At 42.1% G+C, this 24,859-nt stretch overlaps 1 protein-coding gene across 1 annotated transcript in view; it reads left to right on the top strand.

Moving 5' to 3' along the window:
• LOC145415393 (monocarboxylate transporter 12-like) overlaps positions 1 to 24,592 on the top strand; it is a 58,629-nt gene extending 34,037 nt beyond the window's left edge. Inside the window, exons 3-6 of the mRNA XM_080284677.1 lie at positions 4,526 to 4,796; positions 4,925 to 5,539; positions 18,311 to 18,502; positions 24,450 to 24,592. Of these exons, the coding sequence (XP_080140803.1) occupies positions 4,526 to 4,796; positions 4,925 to 5,539; positions 18,311 to 18,502; positions 24,450 to 24,592 (1,221 nt within the window). The remainder of the gene's footprint in view (positions 1 to 4,525; positions 4,797 to 4,924; positions 5,540 to 18,310; positions 18,503 to 24,449) is intronic.
• The last annotated feature ends 267 nt before the right edge of the window (positions 24,593 to 24,859 follow it).

Genomic DNA, 24,859 nt, shown 5'->3' with positions numbered 1-24,859 from the left:
TTACATAATTGTCTTGTAATTGTTACATTGTAGTAACATTGTAGTAATACATAATTGTAACATTTTATGAATTATTACATAATATTGTGGTAATGCATAATTGTGTTGGCCTCATAATTGTAGTTACATTTTGTTAATGCAACTGTTACATAATTGTGTGGGCCTTATAATTGTAGTTAAAGTTACATAAACGCTACTAGTTACATAATTGTAGTTAAAGTTACATAAAAGTTACATCTTGTTAATGCAACTGTTACATAATTGTTACATATTGTTTGTAGTTACATAATTATAGCAAGTGTAACATAATGCAATCGTTTGTCGTTACATAATTGTTACATATCGTTTGTAGTTACATAATTGTAATAATTGCAGTCCTGACATTGAATACGGTCATGCTGCGGTCGATGATATGATGTGCCATGCCACTAGCTTGTGGAGACAACAATTTGCTTTTTTGTTTGTAGTTTATGTGGTATTTTGGCATATGTAATAACACTTACACTTATTTTCATTTGTTTGTTATGTGTTCTTACTCTATTTCTTTTTCTTTCTTTCTTTTTTTTTTGTATGTATTGATTTTCTATAGTTTGTTTTTCTTCGTTTATCTACGCTTTTTCTGTGTTGTCCGAGGTTGCATAATTGCTGGCTAATTCCCTTGGGACCCCCTTTTAAGGTTTTTATTGCAGAGATATTACTGAAAGATATTATATAGTCCCATATTTTGTTATTTTATAAAAAAAATATATATACACTATATACAGTATTAACTATATACACTGACTTGTTCTTCACTTGTACCTATCGTGGGCAATATATGTGTCAGCATTGTGTGGAAATCTTTGTCTTCACGATTGTGTTGAAGATGTTCATTCTTGCTAACGTCATTTGTGTTGGCCATATTTTTTTCTTTTTCTTTTCTGGTTTTCCTTGTACCTTAATTTATCTGTTTCCACAAGGTAGCTTTAATTAATAAATGTTTAATACAGTTCTTTTAATCGCTCACTGAGTAACTGTGATGGTATATTTTCTTTATTACTTTGTAGATGTAATAATGTATAGCTGTATGTATGCAACACGTATTTTATGTAGGTATAAATGGTAACACTCGTTGGTAGTAAATAAATGCTATAATATATGAATGAATATATACAGTGTAGAATATTTATTGTTGATGCAAGTATTTAATGATTGAATTATGAAGATAAATGAAGTAGGTATATGAATTTAAGTTGTAATTATACAGCAGGTTTTATATGTTTGTGCAAAATGTGTTGTCTATCACTGTGTATCGTATGAGTGAAGTAACTATGTAACTCACTAATTTTTACCGTGGTGGAAATGGCGTGAGTGGTGTTGCACGTGGTGATAGCGTTGTTCTTCACGGGTTGATTTACATGTTGTGGGGTGTCAGACACACGGCTTGTCGTCGTCTCAGCACACTTATGGTGACGTCGACTTCCCACACTGGTAGCTGTGGTGAGTAAACGAGTAGCGATGAGTAACTTGAGTGAAGATGAGTGAGTAAGATGAGTTGTGAATATGGGCTTGGTATTTGCTTCGTCGTCTTGACCTCTTCACTCCTGCGTCAGCGGTGGAGGTTGGGTGGATGTAGCAGAGAGAGGAGGGTGAGGTCTGGTGGTTGTGAGTTGTGAGTCGTATCTCACTCTTCGTTTGTTTGTTTTGTTTTTTTCTTGATGTATTCTCGGTCTTTTTTTCTTGTGATTTACTCGTTGTGGGATGAAGACTGCCGCTACTTGTAGGTGCGTGTAGAAGATTATAAGTTGTTACTTGTAGTTGATTGTAGATGGTTGTAGATCGTTGGTTCGTCGTAGAAGTTGCAAGATTGTTTGTATCAGTACTTTGTTAAACTACTGGCAAGACGTCGTGTGATCACTTCTAAATCAGCGTGATGATCGTGGAGACGGAGCGGGGGTTGGAGAGAACTGTCAGGAGCTGGTTGTGAGTTGTTGGTTGTAACAGGTATTTTTTTGTTTTCATTCTTGATAATGCAGAATCAATTGTACACTCGTGGGCTTGTAATTTGTAGGAATTCATTGTAGAACCGAAGCTAATCTTGTAGAGTCTCGCCTGCTTTTGTAGAAATTCACTGTTGATTCGAAGACGAGGTTCGTATACGTTCGCTGCTACTAAATGTCATAATAACTTTGTAGTTACTTGTAGAGAAGTTTTGTGGTTTAGTTCTCACTCTCGATTTCTTGTAGTAGGAATTAAAGATGAATACAAGGAGTTGATCTTTATTTATTATCTTCAGAGAAATCTAAGTTGAGCAGGGTATGTCTTACAGAGACAATATAATAAGTAAGTCTAGTTGAGCCCCTCTTCTCTTGTTCACTCTCTCCACTACCTGTCGGTTCAATCGCTAGCCTCCTTCTGCCTCTGCTTCCTAAATTCTGGTGTAGCAGGGGTCGTGTCACGTGTGTTACACTGTGGTTGGAAAGTTCTAAAGCCTGTGTGTGAGTATGTGTGTATGTGTGTGTATGGTCACGAGGCGCGGTCGAGTGCCTATAAAGCATTCCTTGAGTTAAGAGTGTGTAAGCATGTTTAGCATTGCTCGATTCTCTCCTTCTGCCTGGTGGTGTTCTTTCTGGCTTTTTCCTGCCGGCTTCGGCTGGAGGGTTTGGAGAGTGGGGAAGAGCCTTCTTTTTTGCTATCCTTATCTCATTCTAGTAGTTCAGTTACTCTTCTAGGAGCTGCCTCGCATGGGCCAACCGGCCTACTGCAGTTATCCTCTCATGTTCTTATGTTCTCTAAGGCTCTGACAGTGATGAAAATGCTCTTGAAGCAGGTACAGTAATCCAGTGTTGTGCTGCACTTAATCCTTAGCAGTGTGAATTATAACTGTTTAAACAAAAACAAGCATGAGCGGCAGCCATCCAGACAATCGTTTATTCACGATGGTAGTTGAGTGGGGGAACTGGGGAGGGGAAGAGCCGGGAGCCTGGGGAGGGGGAAGTGCACGTAAACACAGCTGTTCTGCGCTGTGCACCAAATTCAAATTACGGGTGAGAATAATTTGGATTTTTTGTGCTTTTTTTTTCTTTTTTTTTGGCCATTTTTTGATTCCAAAGGCCTGGGCCCAAAATGTATGGACATTAGGGTGTCTGAATATTGGATCCCAGAGCTGTTGGGTGAGGCATCGCACCGGGAGGGTACTAAGCATACCGCCCTCTGCCTCTCGGCTCATAGTCGCGAAGGTCATAGGTCCCTACCTGAGGATTCCCTGCTTTATCAAGATTTGAAATTTCCCAGTTCTGTCAAATACTCTAGACGCTGGGCTCCAATGGGATATATATATATATATATATATATATATATATATATATATATATATATATATATATATATATATATATATATATAGCCTCTGTGGTACAGCGGTAAAGTGTGCATTTTCTCACACTGGAGAGCGAGGGTTCGTGCCCCGCCAGGGTAATAAACTTTGGGAGCATTCTCCTGGCCACTTACTGCTTGGCGGACATAAGGGGTGCTGTGGTTGAACCAGTGTCGCCAACTATAATAGTATGCTTGCACCCAGTCGGCTTGTGCGGGCCGATTACACTTGGTTCACAGACTACACAGACATCCAAAGCCACTCCAACACAACAATTACACTTACAATCACTTCACACCCTACATACAGTCTCTACCAGACACCCTAAGCCACTTGGTAGAGATTCATTGGCTGGATCGTCCCCATTTCGGTTGGGATAGGCCGGTCCTGCAGTGGATACTCAAACGGCTGATGGTGATGATATATATATATATATATATATATATATATATATATATATATATATATATATATATATATATATATACAGCATATCTAAAATCAGTCCTAGTAAAACAACTGACTTGGTTTAAATATTTTTCAGATGAACTTCCTGAAGACATCTAGTTGATATAATAATCATGGTTAGAATATACTGATAGACTTGAAGATGTCTTTAACAGTGGTCCAGCTATATCACGAACATTGACAAATGGAGCTTAAAACGGAGGAAGTGGTATCAAAGGTGCAACAGGAACAGGTTGACAACTCTTACCTACATGTTAACACACATGACAAGTCTTGCAATATATACAACATATCAACACATTCTTGGACAGAAGTGCCATCGATATGAACCTGTTATCATCACACCAAAATGACTTAAAGTGGTGTCACGAACAGATTTACTTATTGCCTGCCCATGCTCTCAAAATATTATGTGGTGCACTTTCTCCCACACACACACACACTGTCAGCTCCTGCACAAGAGGGTCTCCATATCAGGAAGTGACATTCAGACAGTTCACCTTAAAACTCCTCGTCACTCAAAGCATTCACAACAAAAACTTAAACCTCAGGGTGAAATTTCCATAACAAACTCAATGTGCATAGTCCTAACAAAAAGACCATTATCCATTTCTGATCTACCCCAGTCCTATCTCACCTTTCAGTTTCAGACACCTCCTTGTTCAGTCACGCTCTTCATGGTCTGTATTTTCTACCAAACAGAGCATCACTGGCACCCTCGGGGCATGCTTCGGTATTCTCTTCTCGGATTTTCTGCTTATGCTGGGCACGTCCTCACTACTCACCACCTGGATCTTCAATCTCTCCTTTGCCCTTGGGTTCCTTTCATCTACACTTGTGCCTTCGTTGATCGACCTGATGGGATACCGCAAGATAACCTTCACAGGCGGAGTTCTATGCAGTCTGGGAATGATGGTATCAGCCTTTGCCTCGTCCGCTTATACACTCCTTTTTGGATATTCTGTCTGTATTGGTAAGTACATTATTACTCAAAACAAAGACTTTCTCGATTAGTATAACTTTGCTCCATAAGAAATAATATTCTTTTAACTGTTTCCTTCATGTATATTCAGTAAAACTAATCTCACTGCGTTGTTTCAGGACTTGGATGCGGAGCTTCTTTTTCTTCATGCTTTCTCATCTTACCACTGTACTTCAAGCGGCTACGTGGCAGAGCTTTTGCTGTGTTGAACTGTGGGGCTGGCATGGGAGGAATTGTGGGCCCGCTCCTCATTACCTTCCTTCAGGACCATTTTGGCCAAAAGGGTGCCACTATCATTGTAGGAGCCATCTCGCTAAACATTTGTGTGGCTGCGACGCTGTTTCACCCAGTGGAGTGGCACAGCACAAGGTCATCTCAGGCTGTGACAAGGCTGAGATCCCGAAATACCTCCACCGGGACACTGACAGATACACTGAAGATAACTACTCACACCTTCATGGAGAATTTTAAGGCACTAAAATCTAAGCGGGTTTTGGTTCTGGCTGTCATTGCTGCACTGTCGTCTAGTGGTTGTGTTCAGGTTCCTCCATTAATACCAATCGTAATGAAATTGCGAGGCTATACACAGACTGAAGCATCGTGGTGCATGTCCTTTGCCTTCATGATCAACGTGGTGAGTCGTGTGGTGGTGGCCTCCCTCACAGACTGTTCCTGGTTCAACAAACGAGTCTGCTACATGGCCGGCATCGCTGGCTTAGGCCTCTCCATTCTAGGTATGAAAACTACAGTACACACAGTCCATGCTCTACGTAAGTTATATATTCTACAATATCACAGCATCTTATTTGAAAGTGTGCATGGGTGTCTCTCTCTTTATTTGTCTGCTGTGAGAGTGAAGGTGAACTGTTTAAAGGGCTTCGTTTGTCAAACGTTTTCCTTTCTTCCCTTTTTTTTTTGTCTTTTTTTTTTTCGGGGAGTTATCGGCATCGTTTAAAGTTGCTACAGTGGCAACCATGGCAGGCAGAAGTATTACGTCAGCATGGTGAAGCGTGATGGCTAATTACTGAAAAGACTTTAACTTCCTTTTTTAACTATATCAATACCGCAACTTAAAAATCTACATAATAATGCCAAGCCGTGTATGTGAGTGTGTGTGTGTGTGTGTGTGTGTGTGTGTGTGTGTGTGTGTGTGTGTGTGTGTGTGTTTTCACGAAAATGATAAATATTGACTTGACTCTTTTTGCATTAAGTCTGGTAAGTGTAGGGAGTGTCAGAAAAAAACCATTAAAATTTTTTGATGAATCGCGTGTGACTAGACGGCGTGAAATGGTCGGAAAAAGCGACACACTATAATGCATGTGCGTCTGTCCGTTTCCGTCACGAGAACGATAATATTTACTGTACTGATCTAATTCTTTTTGCATTAAGTTGGAGTAAGTCCAAGAAGTGTCGGGAAAAAATTGGCAATAGCGTGCGACGAGACGGCGCGAAATGGTTGGAAATCGCGACAAGGGAAAATATGCAAAAATATTTTTTTTGATTTTTTGGTCAGAATAGACCATTGTGGGTTCAGTAACGATAGGGAAACAACGATAACTGTATTTGCAAACATTTGTGATGGAAAAGTTATTACTCTGTTATCTTGCATTTGTTTTCTCTTGGAAGGAATAGTTTGCGGGCTCCTGGCCTTTGGTTCCTTCATCCCTCCATAAAAAAAAAAAGAAAGTTAGCCCCGCAAATTTTTGCAGGAAAGCACTAGTCACTATATAACCTGGTGAATCTTGGTGGCCGGGTGCTAGGGTGGTGGGCAGATGGGTTGGGTGGGTGGGCGGATGGGTGGGGTAGGCAGGAGAATGAGGTGGGTGGGCAGAGTTTCATGGGTAGGTGGGTGGGCAGGGTTGGATTAGTATGTGTGTCGGCAGAGCTGGGTGGATAGGTGGGTGGGCAGGGCTGGGTGGGTAGGTGGGTAGGCAGGATTGGGTGGGTAGGTGAGTAGGCAGGGTTGGATGGGTAGGTGGATTCACAGGAGTGGGTGGATAGGTGGGTGGGTAGGGATGGGTGGGCAGGGCAGAGGGCCGGGTTGGGTGAGAGGGTGAGTTAGGCTGGGTGGGTAGGGGAGTGGGAAGGGTTGGTAGGGTGGGCGAGTGGGGTTGGATGCTTAGGTGGGTGGACAGGGTTGGGTGGGTAAGTGGGCGAGCGGGGTTGGGTGGCGAGGTGGATGGGCAGGGTTGGGTTGACAGGTGATTGGGCAAAGTTGAGGGGATGGGTGTAGTGGGGCAAGTGGGGACAGCGTGAGTGGGGTTGAGTGGGTGGGCAGCATGGGTGGGTGGGTAGGAGAGTGTGGTAGAGTAGGTGGGTGGGTGATAGTGAGAAAATAAGTTCATGGTAAGAACAGGTTTATGGTAGGAATAAGTCCATGGGCAATACATCCGTGGTGATATGGGCCGAAGTGGGAATATACAGTAAGTCTAATGGATAAAATGGGATCCCAGGGGCCGTCTTTCTTCATGGGTAGCAATGGATTTTAATTGATAACATTATTTTACAGAAACAAAGAGTAAAAAAAAAAAAAAGCTACTTATGAGAACTGCCTGTACTTATAAAACTGAGCAGAACGAAAAACTTTACTTACTACTTGTAAAACAAATTTAAAAATAAGGGAAAGTATAGACGAGTTCCTAAGAGGCGATAATTTATACTTCTGCCTGTGTACGATCAGAAACAATTATCTTCCCAGTTTCGTCTGAAGAAAACTAACAACTGGTGAAATACAATGAAAACCCCATCTCTCCGAGCAAGTGTCTCAGATGGTTTAATTTTTCCCACATGTATTCGTCCTAGCTTTGGCGAGATACCTGTCTGTCTGTCTGTGCTTTAGCTCCTTCTCGCAGCCGGTTGTGGAATTTTCTAGTCCCCTTGCAACAATTCTGAACAGGGGCGCAGCCAGAAATATATTTCAGGGGGGGGGGGGACACAATGACTAACCATGAGAGTCATAACTCTTCCATCATAAACCTAGCCTCCCCCCCTCCCACGCCTCGCACTGCACTATACATATTACGTAGTTAAGAGTTCCACTTAGTTGCCTGTAACTATTTATGCTGAAAAACTTCACTGACAAATATGCTTTTTAAAATCACGAAAGGCTTTGTCCAGCTCTTGCATCATAAATGGTACAGTTTCTGTTAATAAGACAGGTCCACCATTGATATACTGCCGAAAATCATCATCAGTATACAGTATATCATCACAAACTGGCCACTTGCATTTCTCAGTTCCTCTGATTTCCAAAACTTTCGTTGTACAACTCTTTTTCCCTATACCAATATATGCTTTTACGCCATAATGCACATCACAGTGTTTTCTCTCTCTAGGGCATGCATGCAACCTGAAAATAGGAAATATATTCTTGTTGACACCTAAAACCACCATAAATACAGTAAATTACATAGTAGTATATAATGCTTGAAAAGTAGGTTTTTCTTTGCGAAAATAACAAATGAAATTGTTGTTCCAACTCACTCTGGGGAAAAAAGAAAAAAAAAATTGGTGGGCGAGTCGGGACAATTGTCTATTAATCCTCCAGCATTTTCTGGATAAATCACAAAAAACTATAACAATTGAAGATTTCATCCAAGAAACCTTTAGCTCTAAAACTGTGGGAGAGGAAAATTGGCACAATATGTGCATTTTCAAAAATGAAATTCTACAAAGGACAAAATGGTACCCTTTCATATTTGCACATTTTTCATGCATTATTCGTGGTTCTATAGAAAAGTAGTATTAACAATATTTGTAAAGTTGCAGCAGAACTATTGAATGGGCACCATAAAATGGAAATGTCTTGGCATTTGGCATTGCAGTGCCCACTGTTCCAACTCACCCCGTGTCCCGCACTGTCCCAACTCACCACACTCAGCGCTAATGTCTATGAAAATCCATCGTCTGTTAGATATTTCACTTAGTTCAGTGATGATTAGTTTACTGCAGTGATGGCTGCCACACAGGGCACAGGTAGCTAAAACCTGAAATATATCACAAGGAAAATCTTAAGCAATCATTGACATCCAGTTTCTGCGTGCACCTACACTTATCTAGAGCTCAAGGCATGATATTATCATTTGTTATTATTACTGGCAGTAATAATATCTCTACAATGTAATGCATTTGCTAAACATAAACTGACTTTTAGAACTTGAACTCATGAAGTCTAATATACTTGATTGCTGCGGCTGCTTCAGTATCATAATAAAGTGATCCAGGGAAACCCACGGAATACGTCTTTTCACTTCCTCTCATAGTACAGCGTGGAAGTAGTGTACTTAGCAAGTTGTATGGACAGGTCACTGGTGCAACACGATCTGATGAGAGTTGACTGATGGCGCAGACGGGTGATGAGCGAGTGACACTCAGCTGATGGCCGGTAAACATTCCCATGGTAGTTTATTTTTCTTGCCAGTTCTTCCACATGTAGGCCTACATGCCCACAGTTACTCCTAACTACTTAATTACATAAACCTATTAGTAGCAGAGTTTCCCGTTTTGAAGATAATGTGTCATAAGTTACATAAAAAAAGAAAAGAAAATTTCTTAGAGTAACACACATTCTTGCTTCCTTTCCTGCCTCTCTCCTCACCCGCCCGGGCGCCAACAGCTCCCTGTGCGTAAATTCGAATATCTGTCTCGCACCTAAAGTAAAATAAATCTTAAAAAGCATATGTGTATACAAGAATTTTTACTCAGAACTGCATATTTTTTCAGTTCTCCAAATACGTGACATACCGAGTATTACACCCTGCATTAAACAAGTATTCGACATTTAAGATTCGCAGTCTATTCTCAAATACACGTAGAAATTTCGGGGGGAGGGAGCGGGCCCCCGTTGTCCCCCCCACCCCCCCGGCTGCGCCACTGATACTGAACATAGTAAGAAAATGATGTACAGTTACCTCCGTTGCCTGATATGAATGGTGTTGAGTCTGATCATGTATGCACACATAGGTAAACACATACACACAAGCACTCATACATACATGCACAAACAATCGCCCATTTACGAACACACACACACACACACACACACACACACACACACACACACACACAACCAGAAACACGAAAACGCTGATAAGGCAATGCAGGCAGTGTGACATTTATATACTTTGGAGATGATTAATGTTAGCATATAGTGTCAAGGGTCGACAACTTTTGAAATATATTCAGCACGGAAGCAGTTTATACGTGGGTTATAAAGTGTAAGCTTTGTACTTCTGGTATTACGTGTATTTACCTTTCTCAGATGCCATATAGTGTATAAGAAGAGAACTTGTTATGAGAAAGCATAGTAAATGTTTGAGACCATGAAGCTTATGCGTCATTGTCTTATATTCTGCTCCCTTCCCTTCCTCTCAACATTAAAAACTATTGGGAATAAAAGTCGTGCAACATTTCATGATTTTCTCTCTGTGAAATCTGAAAAGCAGTTTGTGGAATTTGTTGTGAAGGACACAAGCTTTTATTTGGCCACAGATCAGTGTCATCAGTGTCTTGCTTTGGATTCAAGAACTAAAGGAGAGAAAAGCTTGAAAGGATGCAGGACTCTCGCTGCCGAAAATGGTATGTCACAGATCATAAAGGGTGGCATGAAAAATGTGCTGAACTTCAGCAGCTTTTTCTGGACTGGCTTTTAAACGTATATTCTATATCAGCACGGGACCAGGTGTACACGTTAAGTTCCCCATGTCTGGATGATCATGTATATCTCCTTTCATTCTATCTATCCATTGCCAGACGCCTTAATCCCATACGGGGTGGCCACAAACTAAACGCCTCCACGTCGCCCTGTCCCCCGCCATTTCACTGTCCTGCTCCCAACTCACACCCCCTCTCTCATTTACCTCTCCACTCCATCCCTCCATCTCATCCTCGGCCTCCCCTTCCTCCTCCCCCCTCCACCTCACTCACATACACTCTCCTCGTCAGTCTCTCACTCTCCATCCTCTCCACATGGTCAAACCACCTCAGTGTGTTTCTCCTCAAGCTTCCTATCACATCCACATCCACACCACAACGCTCCTTTACATCCTCCCTTGTCAGTCTGTCTCTCCATGTGACTCCACATGCTCCTCTCATATAACTCATTTCCACTGCTCTCACTCTTAACTTCTGTCCATCCAACACGGTCCAAGCTTCACCTCCATACGTTAGAGTTGGTATGACAATACTGTCATGTAATATCTTTTTCACTTCTATGCTCACTTCCCTGTTTCTTATCACTGCTTTCAAGGAACCCGCAACCTTTCTTCCTTGCTGTACCCTTTCAAGTACTTCACCCTCCAAACTTTCATCCTTACTCATCACACCACGCAAGTACTTAAACGTACTCACATTTTCCATTTCCTCATCATCCAGCCTCACTGTACATTCACTGACTTTACTTCTCTCGAAGACAATAACTTTACTCTGCCCTGCATTCACCTTTAGATTCCGTCTCTTACACACTCTCCCAAACTCATCCACCAAGCCTTCCAGCTCCCCTTCGTCTTCACTTAACAGCACAGTATCATCTGCAAACACCAGTACAGGAAGTTTCCAAACACTGTCCTCTCTCACTAGGGCCGCTCCAACATCCACTGCTCTACCTTGTATCTCTTTTATAACTCCATCCATGTACAGACTGAACAACCATGGAGACATGACACATCCCTGTTTCAACCCAACCTTCAAAGAGAAAAACTCACTCGGTTCACTATCCACACGCACTGCAGCCTTAGCACCCTCATACATACTCTTCACAGCATTCAACAACATCTTATCGACTCCATATATTCCTAATACTTTCCAAAATCCTTGTTTATCCACCCTGTCACATGCTTTCTCCAAATCCATGAAGGCCACATACAACTTCTTTCCCTTCTTTAGAAACTTTTCCACTTAAGATCTAAGAATGAATATCTGATCTGCGCAACCTCTTCCCTTCTTATAGTCTCCCTGTTCTTCCCCAGCTAATTCCTCTGTTATTTCCCTAACTCGGTCAATAAGTATTCTACCATATACTTTTCCTATTAAACTAAGAGGACAAATGATTACCACACACTTCTTTTTCCCCTTTCCCTTTGTACAAGGGGAATAATTATACCTGACTTCCAATCCTCCGGAACTCCACCTTCCTCCCAGGCCAATCTGCATATCTTCCACATCCATCCTACTGCTATCTCTCCGGCATGCTTCAGCATTTCACCACACACTCCATCAATTCCTGGGGCTTTCCCCATTTTGACTTTCTTCATTGCTTTGACAACTTCCATCCTACTGATTTCTTCCTCTCTTCTCACCTCCCTCCTTCTCCCAGCCATTCCCCAGCCACTTAAACTCGCCTTACTATAATTCTCTATGTTCAGCAATTCCTTAAAGTGTTTTCTCCATCTGCTCACTTTTTCTCCATTCTCCACTAGTAATCTTCCTTTTTTATTTTTCACTCCCCCACTAACTTCATTGCCACCCTGTCTAACTCTCGTTACCTCTCTCCAGAACATTTCCTTTCAGTCTATCCACCCTTTACACTCAAATTCCATCTAAATTCCTCATCCACTCCCTTCTTACTCTCTCTCACTAATCGTTTCACCTCTCTCTTCCTTTCTACATATAACTCTCTCTTCCTTCTCTCAACTTCTTCCTCCACGCCCCTATTTCTCATCTATTCATTATATGCTTTCTTCTTTTGTGCCACAGCCTGTCTCACCTATTCATTCCACCATCCTGTTCCTTGCACCCCCTTTCGTCTTCTCTTCACCTCATACACCACCTCACATGCTACACATATTTTTTCTGTGAATATCTTGCGCACACCTTCCACGTCCCCTATCTGCTCCAATTCATATTTACCCAATCGTTCCTCCACTTCTCTCTTATATTCTGCCTTTTTCTCATCCTCTTGTAACCTTTCCACTCTCCTTGCATCTAGCCTACTCTTTCCTTCCGTCCTTCGCTTCTTCTATTTCTCCAATTTACTTGGAGCTTGATTCTGACCACCACCAAATGGTGGTCAGAAAGTCTACTCCCCAAACCTCTATATGCTCTTGCATGCATTACACATCCTTTCATCCACACACACATAATCAATCATTGCCTTCCTCTCATTCAGGTCACCACCCACCCTTCTCATCACTCGCCATGTATACTTGTGGATCATTTTGTGCCTTAATATTGACTATCACCGACCCCCTTCCAGCACAAATGTCCACTAAAGCACTGCCATTCTCATCTATCTCAGCAGGCACACTCCACTCACCAACTATTCCATCCACCTTCACATTCCCTACTTTTCCATTCATAATACCAATCAAAAACATTCTCTCATTCCTTTCAAACTTTTCCATGCACATTTCCACATTTGTCCAGAACTCTTCTCTCACTCTGCTTGCACGATCTTGCATTGGCGCATACACGCACACAATCGCCCACATTTGTAGTCCAGCTTTCAATCTTACCCACACAATCCTTGAGCCGACTGATCCATACTCTCTTATATTCCCCTTCCATCTGTTGCTCACAACAATACACACTCCATCTTTTACCCTCTCATTCTCACCTACTCCTGCACATGTACACTCATGATTACTAATCTCTGACCAGGGATGCGTGGCGGACAGTGTTATGACCACACACGAGCCAAGCATTCGAACACAGCCTTCGCACTAGTGGGTGAGGCAAAGAACTGTAACCAGGTGATCTGAAGTATAATACTCCTCATATTATTGATATTACCATATTCTTATGGTTTCTCCTCCATAAGATAATAATGTGTGTTTAATGACAGGGGCCGACATTTTTTCAATCAGTCTGCAATTTAGCAGTTTCCAAGAAATGAAAAAAAAAAAAAAACATTTGCCACTATATGTGGGTACTGCCATCATATATACCATAATAATAATTTATGAATTAACGGCATTAACTGGCACACATTTTGACCAGAGTGGGCATGCAGCTAAGACGTCGCGTATGAATAGGGCAACCATTCCCACTGGATGGCAAGGGCATAGATAGTTATATAACACTAGATGCCGCATCGCCCATTCCTCAGTACAGCAGCAATGCGTCTTTGCGGCCGCCATGTTGGAGCGGTCAAGCATGTAATAGTGGGTTTTTTTTTTTTTTTTTTTTTTTTTTTTTAAGAGCTAATTCAGACTATGAAAATGAATGTTGCTGTGGTGGAGGTGGTGATGGTAGTGGTTATTGTTCTGGTGGTGGTGATGGTGGTTCTTGTAGTGGTAGTGGTGGTTGCTGTGGTGGTGCTGGTGGTGGTGATGGTGTTTGTTGTTGTTGTTGTTGTTGTGGTGGTGGTGGTGGTGATGGTGGTTTTTGTTGTTGTGGTGGTGGTTATTGTGTTGGCGGTGGTGGTGGTGGTGGTTGTGTTGATTGTGGTTGTTGTTGTGTTAGTGGTTGTTGTTGTTGTGATGGTGGTTATAATGGTGGCTGTTGTGGTGGTGATTGTGGTTGTTGTTGCTGTTGTGGTGATTGTGGTGGTGGTGGCGGTGGATGTTGTAGTTGTTGTGGTGGTCGTGGTTGTTGTGGTGGTCGTGGTTGTTGTGGTGGTCATTGTTGTTATGGTGGTTATAGCTGCTGTTGTTGTGGTGGTGGTGGTGGTTGTGGTGATGATTGTAGTGGTGGTAATGGTTGTTGTGGTTATGTTTTTTAATGGTTGTTGTCGTTGTTGCTGTTGTTGTTGTGGTGGTGGTCGTGGTGGTGGTGGTTGTGTTGGTTGTGGTTGTTGTTGTTCTTGTTGTTGTTGTTATTGTGGTGGTGGTTGTTGTGTTGGTGGTTGTTGCATTGGTGGTGGTGGTGGTGGTGGTTGTTGTTGTAGTGGTTGTTGTTGTTGCTGTTGTTGTTGTTGTGGTGGTGGTGGTGGTTCTTGAGGTGGTGGTGGTTGTGGTTGTGTTGGTTTTTGTTGTTGTTGTTCTGGTGATGGTTATTGTTGTGGTGATTATTGTTGTGATTGTTGTGGTTGTTATTGTGGTGGTGGTGGTTGTGTTGGTGGTTGTTGCATTGGTGGTGGTGGTGGTGGTGGTTGTTGTAGTGGTTGTTGTTGTTGCTGTTGTGGTGGTGGTTGTGGTTGTGTTGGTTGTGGTTGTGTTGGTTGTGGTTGTTGTTGTTATGGTGGTGGTGGTTGTTGTGTTGGTGGTTGTTGCATTGGTGGTGGTGGTGGTTGTGGTGATGATTGTAGTGGTGATAATGGTTGTTGTGGTTATGTTTTTTATGGTTGTTGTTGTTGGTGTTGTTGTTGTTGTTCTTGTGGTGGTGGTGGTGGTGGTTGTGTTGGTTGTGGTTGTTGTTGTTCTTGTTGTTGTTATGGTGGTGGTTGTGTTGGTTGTGGTTGTTGTTGTTCTTGTTGTTGTTATGGTGGTGGTGGTTGTTGTGTTGGTGGTTGTTGCATTGGTGGTGGTGGTGGTTGTTGTTGTTGCTGTTGTGGTGGTGGTGGTGGTTCATGAGGTGGTGGTGGTTGTGGTTGTGTTGGTTGTTGTTGCTGTTATGGTGATGGTTATTGTTGTTGTTGTTCTTGTTGTGGTTGTTATTGTGGTGATGGTTGTTGTGTTGGTGGTTGTTGCATTGGTGGTGGTGGTGGTGGTTGTTGTTGTTGTAGTGGTTGTTGTTGTTGCTGTTGTTGTTGTGGTGGTGGTGTTGGTGGTGGTTCTTGAGGTGGTGGTTGTGGTTGTGTTGGTTGTTGTTGTTGTTGTTATGGTGATGGTTATTGTTGTGGTGATTGTTGTTGTAGTTGTTGTGGTTGTTATTGTGGTGGTGGTTGTTGTGATTCTTGTTGTTGTGATGGTGTTTTTTTTTTTTAGATAATGAATGGAGGAAGGAAAAACAAAGGGGAAAAAAAATAAGTACATGTGCCTAAAGGCATCCTCCATTCATAAAATATTTATAACAACTGGATTTGAATTGAAGTGGATTAAATGTTTGTGGGAAACAACTCCCAGGAAGTGAATTCCAGAGAGTAGTAGTTCTGGGGATAAATGAATTTTGATAAGCAGAGGTTCTGCATTGCGGGGGAGAGAGTGTGAATTCATGGGCGCTCCCAGCTGCTCGAGTATTTCGGGAGAAAATGTGAAGGGGAGGAACAATTGAAGCCAGCTCGTCTGAACACTTATGGTAAAAATATCGATAAAATAATGCTAAAGAAGCAACATCTCTACGTACTGATAATGGAGGAAGGTCTTGCGTGATGGCAGGATTATTGATTAATCAAATGTGGTTGTTGTTGTGGTGGTGGTTATTGTTGTGGTGGTGGTTATTGTTGTGGTGATTGTTGTTGTGGTTGTTGTTGTGATGGTGGTTGTTGTTGTGGTGGTGATTGTTTTTGTGGTTATTGTTGTGGTTGTTGTGATGGTGGTGCTGGTGGTGGTGATTGTTGTTGTTGTGGTGGCTATTGTTGTGATGGTGGTGGTGGTGATTGTTGTTGTGGTGGTGGTGGTTTTTGTTGTGGTGGTGGTTGTTATGGTGATGGTTGTTGTAGTGATGGTGGTTGCTGTGGTGGTGGTTTTTGTGGTTGATGTTGTGGTGGTGGTTATTGTTGGATGGTGGTGGTTGACGTGCTGGTGGTTGTTGTGATAGTGGTGGTTGTTGTTGTGATGGTGGTGGTTGTTGTGATGGTGGTGGTTGTTTTTGTGATGGTGGTGGTGGTTGTTGTGGTGGTTATTGTTGTCGTGGTGGTGATTGTTGTTATGGTGGTGGATGTGGATGTTGTTGCTGTTGTGGTGGTTGTGGTGGTGGTTGATGTGCTGGTGGTTGTGGTGTTGGTGGTGGTTGTTGTTGTGATGGTGGTGGTTGTTGTTGTGATGGCGGTGGTTGTTTTTGTGATGGTGGTGGTTGTTGTTGTGGTGGTTATTGTTGTCGTGGTGGTGATTGTTGTTATGGTGGTGGATGTGGATGTTGTTGCTGTTGTGGTGGTTGTGGTGGTGGTGGTGATGGTGGCTGTGGTGGTGGTGATGGTGGCTGTGGTGGTGGTGGTGGTGGCTGTTATGGTGGTGGCTGTTATGGTGGTGGCTGTTGTTGTGGTGGCTGTTGTTGTGGTGGTAGTGGTTGTGGTTCCTGGTTCATCTGAAACGTGAACTCGGTGGACTGCTGGCTTAAATTTCCCTTCTGTAACTCACCATCCTCCTTTCGAAAGACAGAGAAGCAGCTGAGGGACGTTTGCATAACCAGACAGTTGAGCCGCTCATGCTATCGGTGTCACCATAGATATATTCCGACGCCTTCTACACCCAAAAGCAGCACAGTGCTGTTGCATTTCTAGGTAAATAGTGGTCAGCTTTGACCGTCGTCAGGAACACGACATCGTCTGCCTCGACCGTTCTAAGATGGCGGCCGCGCAGACGCATCTAAAGCAGTGTCATGCGGCATCTAGGCTTGTTTATATCTATGGGCAACGGGGCCTGTTATCACTAGAGAAAAACATTCAGTTCAAAGTAGTAGTAATAGTAAATTTCTATCAATGATATAAGTATTATAAAGCATTCTTACTTAGGATATGTCGCGTGAATGCCGGCTGCTGTGGCAACCGTGGATATCACCTACCAAGAGCTCGGTTAAAGGCTCGCCTCAAGAAATAGGTCAGTGAAATAATAAACATATTAGTAAAACAGTGTATGGAATTCAAATATCACGCACTCATTATAGACTAAAAATAGCAGCTATGACCAAATTTGTCTATTTCTTACCATGCATACATTACTTGAGAAAGTAATATAATATGTGAAACAAAAGTGCTTCAGTGATGCATAGAAAATTGTTCATTGAAGCACTAAACCTTTCTGAAACGACGGTGGAGTGTGTCTGACTGTGTAGCCTACGCCTGGCCACGACTTTGGCTAACTCTTTGATCAGAGATTAGTGATCACGAGTGTACACCATCCATACTCCCATTCTCTCACACTCTCACCTCGCCATTTAGTTTCAGTTAATTCACATACATCCACTTTCATCCCCTCAAGCACCTGGACAATCTATCTCTCTTTCACCTTATCAATTGCACCCTTTACATTCCATGTCCCCATCCGTATCATGTCCTTTGTTCGGTCCTTAGGTGTCATCTTTTGGTCAGTCCTGTCACGAAGCTTCTTGTTCGTCTTTTTAGTTAGTTGTTTTCCGGGGAGGGGCACTAACCATCCACCAACCCACTAGCTGTCACGTAGGGAACACGTGTCAGTTGGTGTTACCACCCGGTGTTGTAAATGCTTTCCTGGTTTACAGGAAATCATTTGGCTTGCCACTCGATGTAGAGCTACCCTAAAAACAGAGTACCTCTACACTAAGTGGGTGGATGATGGGCGTCCCCATCTATCACCATTCCATACGAACTAAACTAACCTAACCCTTAATCTAAGAACCAAACCAAATCCTAACCTAATCTACAGTATTCTCATGTAAGGTACATCATCCTGCAATAGAAAAAGGGCCCATCGTGCTATGTACAGGAGTCTGGTTCCTTGATTCCCTAAGATAAAGTGTTTTCAGTCTGTGATTTAGGCGTGCTGTCCTTCCAGCCTTCAGTGTGGTGTGGGATTTAACTCTGATAAGCCTGGCCCTTATCTTGTGGGGTATGTCAGCTGGTACCTGCAACACACTAGCCATGCTCATCGCCATCCACTACTTAGGGCAGCGCCTCTTCGTCAACTACGTTAGTGTGGCAGGTGCCTTCAATAGCATCTGGTTCCTTCTGAACAGCTCCCTCATTGGTGAGTCCTTGGCATCTGTACCTGTGCCACAATTCAAAGCATTTTAGGGTGTTACTGGCAGTAGGTCTGGGCACTGTGTAACACCACCTATAGCAATGTGTCCTGTACACTACACCTCAGTATTTTCTTGTATGCTATTGATGCAACCCACCTGGATAGTAAAAGCAGCATACAAGAAAGAACCCAAGAAATAAAAATTAACAGTAAAACACACACACACACACACACACACACACACACACACATATATATATATATATATATATATATATATATTGTTACATAGCCTATGATTTCATCATCCTTTGTGTAATTTTAACGCACAGTTGCTGCATGTTTGATCACGAGCGTGTTCTGCCTCAGTCCCCCCCTTCTACCGTTATAGTAGAGTAAGTCGTTCTCTCTGTTATACAGCGGGATTTTCATCTCTTTGTCCCCGTGGCTTCATTTGCGCGTCCTTATTACAAGTTGTATCAAGCTCTGCCGGCCCCTATATAATGAGCTCAGTCTCTGCATCATTGCCACTTAGATCTGCTCCTCATTTTGTTCACATCTCTGTCCTCCCCTGTACAGATATTATTATTGTGAGTGCTCAAGAAATCTCCAAACATCTAGCAGCTGTGTGTAATTTGAGTATAACTGTTATTGCATTTTTTCTTGTACTGTATAGCATAAGTTTAATTTGTAGGCCTAGTGAAGTTTTTGTAATTCATGTAGGGTTCTTTATGTCAGTCATTTTTTTTTTAGTTTGTATCTGTAATAATTTATCTGGCATTCACTGAGTATTATCTGGTATCTCATTTTATCAGGGCTGACTTAGATAAATTTACTCTTGCTAATTTCGTGTTAATAGAGGCTATTGCAGTTAACCATATATTTAACCTGTTTATTTGCCATTACATTATCCTTATGAGTCCTGAATGTTTTGTTGTTAGTTTGAGCATTAAACTTTAACTTGTAATTTTACCTAACTCTTTTGTTTTGAACCTGGAACTTTACGGGACAGTAGTGACTCTTCGTATTCTCACTTAAAGTGTACATTATCTTTCTCTGTTCCGTAACATAAATTTGGCGACCTCGCCAGGATTCAGGCAGACCATGAGTATCGCATGAAACAAGGTGGAACTGGATCATCTTGCTCTGATGATTTTGATGTGGCTAAAAATGTTAAACTTGTCCCTCCTTTTAATGAATCTGATTTAACAAAGTATTTTCAGTTGTTTGAGAGGGTAGCTACAGGTTTTAATTGGCTTAAGGAGTATTGGCCAGTACTCCTTCAAACTGTTCTCACCGGTAAAGCTCAAGTAACTTACGCATCTTTGCCTCAGGATCAATCTGATAATTATGATGTAGTTAAGAGCTTGATTCTTAAGGCCTATGAGCTTGTTCCTGAAGCTTATAGAGTAAAATTTAGGACAACTTACAAGCAAGATAAGCAATCCCATGTTGAGTATGCAAAAATCAAAGAAGATCTGTTAGAGCAGTGGTTAAATTCTAAGAATGTGGATTCTGATTTTGATAAATTTAAGCAGATGATTTTGCTGGAGGACTTCAAAAGGTGTATTTATAAAGATGTAAGCCTATATCTTGATGAGAAAAGAATAGATAATTTGTCTGATGCTGCAGTTTTAGCTGATGAGTATGTTCTCACTCACAAGAGATATTCTAGAGAAAAGGGAAAGCTGAGAGTAAGTACGTTGCCTCTACTCAGAGTACAGGTAACAGGAAAGAGAATAAAGATGATCTTTCTCAGGAAGTAAATACCAGCTTCACCTCTAGATTTCAGAAAAGTAAATGTACTTATTGTAGTAAGCTTGGTCATACTACGGAGAGATGTTTCAGGAGACAGCGTGATGTGAACAAAAAGGAGTCTTTAAATATTCAGTCAATTGGTCTAGTGTCCACTCTTGAGAGTTCCCAGAATTCTTTAACTGAGTTAACTGAACCTGCTTTGAGGGGTAACTTAAATTCTCATGATGGAGCTCCTCTTTTGAGCAGTAACGTGGGTGACACTCTCAAGAGTTCATGTGCTAATTTCCTGTCTGATGGTTTTGTCAGTCCTCTGGACAGTAATGACAGGAAATCAGTTCAAATATATCGTGATACAGGTGCTTGCCAATCCCTTATGCTGACCAGTGTTCTAGGCTCTAATGTTAATTCCTCTGATGAAACTGTTATCTTACAAGGTGTAGGGAATAATTACTTCTCTGTCCCTCTGTGCAGAGTGAATTTAGAGTCTGGTTTTGTTAATGGTTCTGTTATGGTTGGGTTGGTTGAGACACTCCCAATGTCAGGTGTAACTTTCTTACTTGGAAATGATATTGGTAGAAGTCAAGTGTGTCCAGCTCCTCAGTTGTCTGGTGAGCCAGTGGCTGCGTCCCAGGATTGTGATGTCCCTGATGTGTTCCCTGCATGTGCTGTCACTAGGGCTAAGTCTAAAGTTACTGGTGATTTAGAGGATAATGATGATGATGATGTTATCCTAGCTGACACTTTTCTTGCTAATTTGGACCACTCACCAGAGGAGGCAGTACCCCGTAGTGTTGATAATTTGTCTCGTCAAGAGTTGGTTGAGTTGCAGGTTGCTGACCCTGCGTTGAAAGGTCTAGCTAACTCTGCTTGCAGTGAGGAAGAGTCAGCTGGTGCTTCTACTTGTTATTATGTAAAGTCAGGAGTACTTATGAGGAAGTGGAGACCCCCAACAGCATCAGCCGACTGTGAATGGGAGGTTGTACATCAAGTTGTCATCCCTCGTGTTTGTAGGCAGGATATCATTAGAGTGGCTCATGATTCCAGTTTGGCAGGACACCTTCGAGTGAGGAAGACTGTGGCACGCATTTTGAAACACTTCTACTGGCCAGGTATCTTCAGGGATGTTTCCTGGTATTGTAAGTCTTGTCACACCTGTCAAGTTGTGGGGAAGTGTAATCAGACCGAAAAGGTTGCACCTCTAGTTCCCATTCCTCCTTTTGAGGCGCCTTTCACCCGTGTGTTGGTGGATATTGTGGGCCCTCTTCCTAAGACTTCTTCAGGATTTTCTTATGTGTTGACCATGATTGATATGGCTACTCGTTATCCTGAAGCCATTCCACTTAGAAACATCTCAGCAAAGAACGTGGTTAAGGAAATGCTAGGGTTCTTCACAAAGTTTGGTCTGCCCAAGGAGGTACAGTCAGACCGAGGAAGTAATTTCATGTCAAATGTTTTCAAGCAGTCTCTGAAAGAGTTGGGCATCTCCCAGATCACGTCTTCAGCTTACCATCCCCAGACCCAAGGAGCGTTGGAGAGATATCATCAAACACTCAAATCGATGCTCAAGAAATACTGTTTGGAACATCAGAAAGACTGGGATAAAGGTCTTCCATTTGTTGTGTTTGCCGCAAGAGAATCTCCAAATGAATCACTGGGCTTCTCACCTTTTGAACTACTGTTTGGCCATGAAGTAAGAGGACCCCTTAAGTTACTCAAGGAATGCTGGCTGTCGGAGGAAGATGACGTCAACCTGCTTGAGTATGTGATGAAGTTCAAAGAACGGCTGTCCACTGCTTTACAGCTGGCGAGAGAGAATTTAGGAGCTGCTCAGGAGAAGATGAAGACTTGGTATGATAAGAAGTCCAGGTTACGCCACTTTCAGCCAGATCAGGTTTTGATTCTGCTACCAGTTCATGGGCAACCTCTTCAAGCCAAGTTTAGTGGTCCTTATTTCGTGGAGAAGAAACTCAGTGATGTCAACTATGTCATCGCCACACCAGATCGTAGAAAGAGCAAGCAACTATGTCACATCAACATGCTAAAGTTATATCACAGGCGGGACGAAAATAATCCAGTCTGCACTGTAGCTGTTCCACCCGAGTCTGCAAGTGAAGCTCTCCCATGCAGTATGAGCCTGAGTGATAGTTTGGGAAGAATCCTGATATCATGAATGATCTCCAGACTAAGCTTTCTCATCTACCTCCCAAGGAAAGGCAGGAGTTTTCGGCATTACTGCAGGAGTACCCGCAAGTGTTCCGTGCTACTCCAGGAAGAACCACTGTGTTGATGCATGATGTCGATGTTGGAGACGCAAAGCCAATTAAATTGCCTCCTTACCGTGTGAACCCAGTGAAAGTTCCTCTCACCCAGAAGGAGCTTGGCTACCTGTTGGACCACAAGATGATTGAGCCCTGTCAGAGCGAGTGGAGTTCTCCTGTCACTCTAGTCCCTAAGCCAGGTGGGTCACAGAGGCTTTGCATTGACTACAGACGTGTTAATCAGATAACCAAAACAGACACTTACCCTCTCCCTCGCGTGGAAGATTGCATAGACAAGATCGGAAAGGCTAGGTACATAAGTAAGTTTGATTTGTTAAAGGGATACTGGCAAGTACCTATGACTGAACGTGCTAGGGAGATCTCATGTTTTGTAACATTAGGAAAGACCTTTGCATGGTCTGTAATGCCATATACAGATTGTTTTAGAGTAATAAGAAATTTCCTTTGTAAATTTCTTTTTTCTTTGTGGGGAGGTGTTACATAGCCTATGATTTCATCATCCTTTGTGTAATTTTAACGCACAGTTGCTGCATGTTTGATCACGAGCGTGTTCTGCCTCAGTCCCCCCCTTCTACCGTTATAGTAGAGTAAGTCGTTCTCTCTGTTATACAGCGGGATTTTCATCTCTTTGTCCCCGTGGCTTCATTTGCGCGTCCTTATTACAAGTTGTATCAAGCTCTGCCGGCCCCTATATAATGAGCTCAGTCTCTGCATCATTGCCACTTAGATCTGCTCCTCATTTTGTTCACATCTCTGTCCTCCCCTGTACAGATATTATTATTGTGAGTGCTCAAGAAATCTCCAAACATCTAGCAGCTGTGTGTAATTTGAGTATAACTGTTATTGCATTTTTTCTTGTACTGTATAGCATAAGTTTAATTTGTAGGCCTAGTGAAGTTTTTGTAATTCATGTAGGGTTCTTTATGTCAGTCATTTTTTTTTTAGTTTGTATCTGTAATAATTTATCTGGCATTCACTGAGTATTATCTGGTATCTCATTTTATCAGGGCTGACTTAGATAAATTTACTCTTGCTAATTTCGTGTTAATAGAGGCTATTGCAGTTAACCATATATTTAACCTGTTTATTTGCCATTACATTATCCTTATGAGTCCTGAATGTTTTGTTGTTAGTTTGAGCATTAAACTTTAACTTGTAATTTTACCTAACTCTTTTGTTTTGAACCTGGAACTTTACGGGACAGTAGTGACTCTTCGTATTCTCACTTAAAGTGTACATTATCTTTCTCTGTTCCGTAACAATATATATATATATATATATATATATATATATATATATATATATATACTGTATATATATACATGTATGTATGTGTGTATGTGTATGAATGTGTGTGTGTGTGTGTGTGTGTGTGTGTGTGTGTGTGTGTGTGTGTGTGTGTGTGTGTGTGTGTGTGTGTGTGTGTGTGGTCATACATTAATAGGAAGAATAAACTGTCAAGGAGAATGTCCTCAGAAATGCACGATATTGATATTAACGTATAAGCAAAGTACAAGAGAATGTTCAGGCATAATATCCAGAATAAACAACAGAGGTGGAGGTGCTAAGAAACCTCCATGATCTAACCATAAATTTATCCTTTTTCGTTTGTTTATATATACGTGGTGATCCACCAGCAGCGCTTCACTAGAAACTCACCTAATGAGGTATTGCATTGTTTGTATGGCTCAGTCTACTGGTGTGGGCGTGGAAGTGGCAATGGGAGCAGGAAATGAATAAATGATGCCGAGTAGACACTGATAACTCTGAGCCGTCCATGAAACACAAGAAATCGTCTGACGGGCTGGAAGGAGGAGCGTTATATATGGGCCACCCTCTATACTGTCTGTCTTCGCTGACACTGTGTACATTGGTGCCAGTCAGTTTGTGTGTAACTCATGTCTCCCTCATGGCAGGTGCGGTGACTGATGCTACCGGCTCCTACACGGCGAGTCTCGTACTTCTGGCTGCCATTCACCTCGTATGCTTCATCCTGTGGCTGTTCATGCCAGCTGCTGTTGCTCATGATGCCCGTAGTGAGCACCGAGAGGCTGCCTGAGTCATGGAGTTGTATTCATGTGGCTTTAAGGAGTTGCTTACACCATGTTTTTAGCGATCTGATTTTGCACATTATACCTCAATATCCTCTCTGTATTTTCTGGATGGAAATTATGTCAATACTAAAGTGATATGAATGCCATTCAAGAGAACGTCAAGATGTAGAGTCGTGTTATGTAACTTACAAGATTATGTTGCAACTGTTTCTTAGCTACTGTCTTTTGGACATTGTAGCTCAGTATCCTCTTGTACATTGTTCATGTAGACG

The sequence above is a fragment of the Coenobita brevimanus genome, chromosome 102 (genome assembly GCF_032717465.1).
Source record: "Coenobita brevimanus isolate Jiangsu-jjx chromosome 102, ASM3271746v2, whole genome shotgun sequence".
Lineage (NCBI taxonomy): Eukaryota > Metazoa > Arthropoda > Malacostraca > Decapoda > Coenobitidae > Coenobita > Coenobita brevimanus.
The sequence above is the reverse complement of the archived record's forward strand: the minus strand, read 5'-3'. Positions and strand labels throughout refer to the sequence as shown.